Source organism: Onychostruthus taczanowskii, unplaced genomic scaffold (assembly GCF_017590055.1).
Source record: "Onychostruthus taczanowskii isolate IOZ18803 unplaced genomic scaffold, ASM1759005v1 scaffold30, whole genome shotgun sequence".
Lineage (NCBI taxonomy): Eukaryota > Metazoa > Chordata > Aves > Passeriformes > Passeridae > Onychostruthus > Onychostruthus taczanowskii.
In genome coordinates, this window is record NW_024500350.1 from 2,722,558 (window position 1) to 2,731,225 (window position 8,668).

Here is an 8,668-nt window from a genome sequence, read left to right on the forward strand (position 1 = left end):
GATGTGATCAGAAGTTGTTTTGTTTTTTTTTGCAGCAGCAGCAAAGTTGACCTGAAGGTTCAGGAATATTCCAATACAATTTGGGGTAGTGGGATATCTCTAAAGCAAGGAAACACATGTCCCCAGGGGACAGAAAAGTTTAGGGTGATCTTGGCAGTGAGCATCTGAGTGAGGGAAGGTTCTTGCTCATTGAGAATGATTTGGAGCTGGCTGTGATGGGAAGGGATGGGGTTGACTCAGGTGGAGATGTCCAAGACAAACGCACTCGGCACAGGTTTAGGGATAATTAGATCCATCCTGCATGTTACAGTGACAGGGGTTCAAAGGGCCTCTTAGGGGTCCCTGAACACATCTCTTGGTTTGCCAGTCTGCTTTCTGTTGCACATGATGCCCTCTTTGAAGTCTGAAAATCTCTGTTATTTCACAGTCAATTTGCTGGGTTTTTTTCCAAGGCCAGTATTGTCTCCAGCAAAGCTCAGTTCCTGTAGCAAAGCTCAGTTTCTGTAGGCTTTAGTTTGGCAGTTCAAGCCCTGCCATCATCATCCTCCAGCGTGGCACAAGCGGAGGGTGGTGACGAGGAGTATGAAGATGCTCCCTGAGCAGTGCTCAGGCCCAGGGTAGGGTGTCCTCCAAGGAACTCCTGCCTTTCTGCAGCCCTGACCTTCTGCTCCAGTCCCAGCCAGTATAACCCACTTGGGGTACTGGTGGTTAAAACCCCAGCCTTTTCATTACAGCCTTTCAGCAGCAGTTGAATGTGGAGGACACTGGGTGTTTTTATGGCTGTTGAATGCCAGGGAAAATCAAGGAGCAGAGGGCTGATGTGGCTTCTTCCAAGTTATGCAGTAAATAAGCAGCACAGTTGGGAAAAACCCAGGGTTTTTAGAGTCCCCACAGTCCCCACCAGATCAGCCTGCCTCGCAAATGTTTACTAAAGAGACTGGAGTCTGATTGTTTTTACTTTATTTTTAATTTTTAGACGCTTCCCTCTTCAGGCTGTTTTGCCTGTTCCACAGTGACCAGTATTTGAACAGCACTAGCAGGAAATGTTTGGGAAATGTGCTTTAAAAAACACAGTTCTGCTCAGATGTTCTTTTTATTCCTGGTTTATACAGAGGCTTGGGATTCACAAAGAATGAATCTCTTGTTGGTAGGAGCAAGTTAGGCAGCAGTTTGTTTTGGAGCTGTCTTTGTCATCACTGAGGGCAGGACTGATCTGGGTGTTGGGTGGTCACTTGTGGTCCTACAGTAAAAAAAGGCTTTGCAGTCAATTATATTTTGTATTCTTGTAGCTTCTCTTGAAGCCAAGGGCCCAAGCTGGAACCTTTGCCTCTGGAAAGCTCTGCTTTGACACCACATACAGCTCCAGTGGAAATTATGGAGCTGATGCTGAAATTATTGGGTGAGGTTTTCTGGACTGAATTATACCAGATGACAAGGCTGAATGATGTTAAGTGTCCCTTTGGGTTGTGAAGGCTAGGAATCTTCATGGATATCTCCAAGTTTAAATTGGTGTGTGGAGTTTCGTGGAAGTGTTGTTTCATCTGCTTCTGACAGTGGACACGTTGGATGGTCCACGTGTCAGATAAGGGTTGGGAAGACAGCTGTGCTGGCACAAGCATTTGCTCCATCCCCTGCCTCCATCCCAGGAATACAGCTGTGGATAACCATCCTAAGAGGGAGATAATGTCTTGGAAAGATCTGGAGCAACATCCTACAGAGTGGTGTGCTGGTGCAGGCAGGAGAAGGCTGTAGGGGAAGGCAGTAATTGGGAGGCAGATGAGGGGCTGGAAGTTCAGACCTTGTGTTGCCCTCTGAGCCAGTTGGGAAGCCCATTTCTGAGAGTGTGAGGGTGTTTATGGGGACAAGCCACAGGCCAAGGCATCAATAGCTGGTGTTTGGGGTATAGGGCACAGTGCTAGGCATCTGGAGGAGCCTGGTGAACCACAGCACTCCCAGCATCATCCTGCCAGGGAGCTGCCTGCTCCTGCATCCAATTAAACTGCTGGAGCAACCCGGAGAGGCAGCAAGGATTGACTCAGGGCTTGGCTGGGATCCTGGGACCAACACTGCAATTCATCCAGCAGAGTAAAACAAAAAAACAAAGGCACTGGGATTTTTAATAAGTGTTTTAAGTCTCGGATTTGGGTCTGGTCAGTCATTTGATCCAGCCACAGGATTTGTATTAGTGTATGGGAGAGAAATCCAGTCTGAGCATGAGATGCTGTGGGTTTGCACCCAGCTGGGAAGTTGTCCTTGTGTCTGGAAGCAGAAGCCTATTCATAGTCGCTCCTAGGGGTCTGCCAGGCTCCAAGCAGAGCAGTTTGCACCAGATGGTCCCTGCAGCATCCTGGAGAAGTTCTCCTCCAGATTCCTGAATAAAAGCATGCTCCAGCTTAGCTTCGTGCTGACCCTGGTGCAGTCAACAAGAGCATCAGGAGTCGTGACAGACTGTGCCCAACATGAGCTCCTGCAGCAGCTCCAAGCAGTGGAAAGATCCAAGTGCTCCAGTGTTATTGCACACAGTTGTACCCTGTACCAGTGTTGTGTTCAGACCTCATTCACAATATTTTCATCCTTGTTCACATGCTTCATCATAGTCTTTTGCAAAGCTCCACATTAATTTGGGGCACAGGCCCTGAGCACCGTGACCATGTAGGCACACCTGGGCATTTACTCTGAAGGAACTGACCAGATCTAGGTGCCAGGGCAGTTTGGGGATCAGAGCTGCTCACGTGTCAGTCTAGAAAACTGCAGGAGAAATGAGGAAATACTTCCCACATCAGCCCTTTCACAGCCATGCTCTCCCAGCAAAGCAGCCACAGGTGACATTACTGGGATGACCTTACTCTGAGTGGGTCAGAGACACCAGAGCAGTGCACCAGTAGCTCCCACTGCTGAAACACAGCTCCCAAGAGCTGGAGGTGTAGCAGCCATCCCAGCAATGGTGCTGTTGGTGCAGCTCAGAGCTGCCTAGGGCACCTCCTGTGCAGCTCCTGCCGGCTCAGCGTGGCCACTGAGCTGGCCATAAAGCACTGGAATTTTCCTCTGAGGAGAAGTGACCTTCAGCTGAGGTGGCTCAGAGCCTGCCGTCGGGATTAGCTGTGAGGGAGGTTTAGCAGCAAGAAGCTTTTGTCCCGCTGTGAGGCTTTGGGTCTGTAAGGGCAGCTGTGCCAAGTGTTGAGCAGCCTCGTGATGCCCTTACAAGGATTACAGGGCTGATGTCTGCAAAAGGATCTGCAGCAAGCAGCCGTGCTGCAGGACACACTGTCTCCCACACAAGTCTGCTGCTAGCTCCAGGGTTTTTCCAAAATGATGTCCTATGTTCCCTGAGTTGTTAGAGTTGCAAGGTGAACTCAGTACCTTGGCTGCAAGGCACCAAGGCAAAGTCAGTGTCTGGTAGAGATGGTACAGGACAGGGCTTGGAGAAGCAAGGGTTGAAAAAGAGGATGGCAAACCCTGGAGTCCTCCAAGAATAGCAGTTAGGGTGTCAAAAGCACATGACATCCCAAGTGTTGTGGGTGATGGGGTCAGGAGTACTGTGAGGGAGGTGAAGAAGGCAGGTGCAGTGATGCTTTAGCTCTTGTTTCTCCAAGACACTGGCAGAAGGGTCTGGAGGGCCCCATCCCTAGCCAGCAGAGCAGGATTTACTGTCACCTGAGTGGCTTGGGAGAACATCCTCCTCACACCCACTCTCCCCTGCAGTCATGACCAGCTTTGTCTTTCCTGTGCCTGAAGCTGTGTGGTCCCCTTTCCCCTTGAGACACATTTCCTCTCCTGTGTTTGCAGGTTGCCTATGGGACCACAGAAAACAGCCCTGTCACCTTCATGGGGTTCCCCAATGACAGCATCGACCAGAAAACTGAGACAGTGGGATACATCATTCCCCACACAGAGGTGACCATGACCTTTCCCATGTGCTCCAGGTGCTCTGCCAGCAGCAGACCTCACTCCATCCTCCCTGTCTGGTGCTGATGTCCAACTGAGCCCTTCTTCTCTTCCAGGCAAAAATTGAGGATCCAGAAACAGGGCAATCTGTGCCTCTGAACACTCCTGGGGAGCTTCAGATCCGTGGCTACTGCGTCATGCTGGGCTACTGGAATGACCCTGTCAAGACAAGTGAAGTGATCACTGCTGAGAGGTGGTACAAGACAGGGTGAGCCTGACAACTTCTCCCAGATGGTCCCACAGGGTGGCACTGGATGAGGATGCTTGGGTGTGTATAGTAGTGCTTGGCTGGGATTTCCAAAGTAGAGAAAACTGTCCCAGTTTATCCCTCTGATCTGTCTGTGACACTTCAGAACTGCTTTTAGCACACAGCCCTTGATGCTGAGTGTCCCGTCACTGGCCACTTGTGCCTGCAGGGATTGTGGGGGTACAGGGCAGGGCCAGCCATTGCCTCTCCCCTAAACCCTGGAGCTCGTGTGGATGCTGCCAGCTTCTGTAACAGGAGCTCTTTGATCTCTTCCATGTGCTCAGGTGGCATCTCAGCCATTATCCTCTGATACCACCCTGGCTGGGTGGGAGCATCAGCCATTCTTCCACCCAGCTGGGACACGACTAGAAGGGTGTTGTCATTGCAGGGACATCGGGATCCTGAATGAGCATGGCTACTGTAAAATTATAGGGCGTTGCAAGGACATGATTATTCGGGGAGGAGAAAACATCTATCCAGCAGAACTTGAGCAGTTCCTCCACACCCATCCCAAGGTTGAGGAGGTCCAGGTGAGTGGGAGGAGGTGGGGTGGGTGAGAATCTCTTTTTGGGAATCCTGTACGTAAAGCTTCTGGGATTGCTGCTTGGAACCTGGTTGTCTTTCCCTGTTTTCAGCATCAAATTCCATGTAATATTGGTAAGCAAGGAGGAGGGAGAGGCTCATGGGATGGAAGGGGAATGGGGCATATGGATTGTGGCAACCCCCTTGTGTTCCAGCTGCATATCTGCAAAGTGCTTGTCATTCTTCAATTTTGAACTGCCTGTCCACTTCCATAACTCCCTCTGAAGTTCTTACTCAGAAAGCAGTCTGGAAGGCCAGTTTTTAGTGATAATTGCTCAACTCTGACATCCAGGAAGACTCTTCCAACAAGCAAGTCCCTGGAGATGAGGAGTGAGACTTAGTTTCACTCCTTTGCAAGACAGCAAAGATTTCCAGGACTGAGCAGCTGCTCCCTGTCTGCTGGGATTGTTCTCCTTCAGGTTTTGTAGCAGACAAGTTTCCCCATAAATAAACTGCTTATTTAGTCAGAGTTCTGCCTGTGCCAGGCAATCATCTCTCTTTGGAATATTCCCAGTGCAGATGGGTTGCAAACCAGCCCTGTTTATGTGGTTTCTAGGGCTTTATGTCACTGCTCTGGACTCAAAAGGATCAACGTGTCTCTAGCAGTTGGAGATGGTGGTTCAAGGCAGGGAATGACAGTAGGATTCTTGTGGAATAGTGGGAGCAAACTTTGGAGAGAACTCAGGCTTGGGAAGCCCATTTCCTGGTGTCACAGGCAGAGGCTCACTAAGATCTGTGATTATAAGGGTTTAAAATAATACTTTAATTCAACCTCATCCCTCCCCTGCCATTCCATCTGGAGATCCCGAAGCACTCGTGGCAGCCCACCAAGTCTCCTTGTTGTTTGTGAAACCTCTTGCCCCATTTTTTTGGAAGCAGAGGGATGATGACAGGTCCATGTTGGATCTACAATGCTCCAGCACCTGTGGTATGGGGTCAGGAAACACACCATGGGCCAGCACACAGACCCTGTGGGAGGCCAGGGACAGCCCCAAGGGTCACACTGTCCATCTGTCCTGACCAGGTGGTTGGTGTGAAGGATTCGAAGATGGGAGAAGAGATCTGTGCCTGCATCAGACTGCGGGCTGGGCAGGACTGCACCCAGGAAGAGATTAAAGCTTTCTGCAAAGGGAAGGTGGGTTCCCAGTCCTCAGTTTCCTTCCAGATCAGTACACCCAGTGGCTGCTGGGGACTGGTGGATGAAAGCCCATGGATTTAGAGCGCTGGGGGACCCAGCCCTGGCAGTGCCAGGCTGTTCCTTTCAGGTGGTGTAGCCCTAGTTTTTCTCTTCCCAGATCTCGCATTTCAAGATCCCACGTTATGTTGTGTTTGTGAGCCAGTACCCACTCACTGTCTCAGGCAAGGTAAGAGGGGGCTGGGGCAGGGCAGGAACCCTGGCATTCTGTCCCAGCTCTTCTCTGAGTCTCTCTCCCTGCTCTCTTCCCTCTATTCCAGATTCAGAAATACAAGTTGAAGGAGCAGATGGAAAAGCACTTGCAGCTCTGAGATTGGGAAGACAGAGCAAAAAGCAGGATAAATCAGCCCCATTTCAGTCAGCTCTGAGTCTGGTTTTCACCTGTGCCTTGGGCTACGCCATGGAGACTTTCCCTGCCTGACATCAGGCGGATGGCACTTCTAGTCAATAAAACAAAGCGCCTTTCTTTTCCAGTTGGGCTTGTTTCTTTGCCAACAGAAATACTGTGGTGTGAGGAAGGGATGCTTATTTCTGGAATTTCGTTCAGTTCCTGAAAGACCTTATGAAGGTTTAAAAATGTTGTGTGTCTCTGAGCAGCTTGGCTGCAGCCATTTCACAGGAGTTGAACATGTGCTGGTGGGTATTTTACTAACACTCTTTAAGTCCAAATGCCCTGGCCTGGCTTCCCAGGATAGGTGATGCCTTTTCTCCTTGGATGTTGTGAGACTCCTGGGTCACTTAAGAGAAACTGAACTTGAAATGAGGGGCAGGGGTTTCAGAGAATGAGACTTTGCATTGGGGCTCTCTAAAACTAGCTGGAAAAGCTCACTCTGTTCCCAGACCTTCCCCAGGTGTTTCCCCCCCAAAAAAAAAAAAAAACTTCTCCAAGGTAGACATGGCTTTGTTTATTTTGTTGTTTTGGACAAGACAGAGAGTAAGGTTGTTGCAGAAATACCAAAATTCCTGTCCCATCGGCAGAGTGGAGTGTACCGGGGACAGCATTTTACGGGAGTTACTTGGTACCTCCCAACCATGAAACACTCCTGTGAGAAGAGGGATGGCAGAGCTCCTCTTTACCAGCAGAAGTGTCCCACCCCAGCTGGAAGGCAGATAATGTTGCTGCCAGGTCCCGCTGAGCTTCCCCTGTCTCCCTCCTGCCTCCTTCCCGAGCAGAGCTGAGGCTGGGCCCCCTCCATGCTTGCTCCAGCGGGTGGAGGGCAATGGTGCAGCAGGGAGAAAGAAGCGTCAGCGAGGTCTCAGTCCTTCATCTCCCAGCTGGACTGTGGGCTCTACCCATGGAAGCAGACGGCGGGGCCATGTCCCCTGTCCACGTCTGCGCTCTGGAAGACAAAAACATGGATGGTTTGTGTCAGACTCCTGTACACTGTCTTTGCAGCAAGTTCCTCTCCTGTTCCCACACTGCTTGTGCGGTTGGTTTCAGCACCAATCCTTGCACATTTCACTCAGGTCTCCTCCCTTCCCTGGTTACCTCTGTCACCTTCCTTCCTGAGGGAAGAACTGTTACCTGCCTGACAGCAACTGTAGTCAGGGACCCTGGGGACAAAGAGGGCCTCGTGACTGATGTCTAGGGAAGGACTGTTTACCTTCTTCTGCTTCCCACAGCACTAACCCAGGTGCAGGACAGGCCTGCAGTGAGTGGAGCTTCTCCTCCCCTCCCCGATCAGTACTCCCACCCTTGGCACAACCCTGCCCACAGGTGCCCTATGTATTCACTGTAGATGGGGGGCAGTGGATAGGAAGTGACAGTGCCACCAGCCCTGGCTGGTGAGGACAGACTAAGAAAGCCACTGGGTCCTGGTCACAGCCAGCACAGGGGGAACAGTCCCTGCCACCCCACTCCTGCTCCTGTTCTGGGAGTGGGGCAGCACCATCCATGAGTATGAGCCCTGGCTGAGCCTGGTCCCAGGGAAGCCTTCCCTACCACCCCATGCCTTCCCCAGAGCACATCCAGCCCTCGCCAGCCAGGACACCTTCCGCAGTACCCTCTGCCCCTTCCCAGCCCCTGGAATGATGCACCCCCGGCTGTAAATACTCACGGAAGAGGAAGAGCTGTCCGTTTTGTCTGCCAGGGCGGTCTCGGTGTGTGCAGTGCTCCAGGCTCGCTCTATGGCTTCTGCCCTGCCCGTGCCTGAGTTCCGCTCTTATAGTCCTCGCTGCCTGCTCGGAATTTCCCCAGAGAGGGAAGGTTACATCAGGGGTGGTTTACACCGAACTACACCTTTCTGGCCTGGGAAAGGGAATCTGCATTCCCAGCTTTTGTCATGGGCATTTCAGAGTTCCTCGTTTCTATTAATAGTCATGAGGTTCGTCAGCTGCGGGCTTGCACGACCCTCAGTGGGGACAAGCCACCTTCCTCCGCCGGAACTCCGGAAAACCCTTCCCGGCCGCGAGGAGCAGGTCCCAGACCTCCTTCGGACCATGCGTCTGAGGAGGACACCGGGGGAGGACACCGGGGGAGGACACCGGGGGAGGACACTGGCCCTGGCATCCCCAGCACCGGGAGAGGACACTGACTCCTGCATTCCCGGCTCCGAGGGAGGACACTGCCCGCAGCACCCCCGTCATTCACAGCAAGCACCCCGCACACAGCCCCGTCGGGAGCGCAGGGCTTTGCCCCGATCCCCGCCCCGGGCCCCGCGCCCCGCCCCGGGCCCGCTCCCGGGGGCGGCGCCGCTCGG

The 8,668-nt window shown here is 52.1% G+C and overlaps 1 protein-coding gene across 3 annotated transcripts in view; it reads left to right on the top strand.

Moving 5' to 3' along the window:
• The window catches only part of ACSF2 (acyl-CoA synthetase family member 2), a 37,864-nt gene extending 31,410 nt beyond the window's left edge, over nucleotides 1-6,454 (top strand). For all 3 annotated transcript variants that reach the window (XM_041409309.1, XM_041409311.1, XM_041409310.1), the window contains 6 exons: nucleotides 3,787-3,894; nucleotides 4,002-4,153; nucleotides 4,581-4,722; nucleotides 5,799-5,909; nucleotides 6,070-6,138; nucleotides 6,230-6,454. In XM_041409309.1, the coding sequence (XP_041265243.1) occupies nucleotides 3,787-3,894; nucleotides 4,002-4,153; nucleotides 4,581-4,722; nucleotides 5,799-5,909; nucleotides 6,070-6,138; nucleotides 6,230-6,280 (633 nt within the window). In that variant the 3' untranslated portion in view covers nucleotides 6,281-6,454. The remainder of the gene's footprint in view (nucleotides 1-3,786; nucleotides 3,895-4,001; nucleotides 4,154-4,580; nucleotides 4,723-5,798; nucleotides 5,910-6,069; nucleotides 6,139-6,229) is intronic.
• Nucleotides 6,455-8,668: the final 2,214 nt, after the last annotated feature.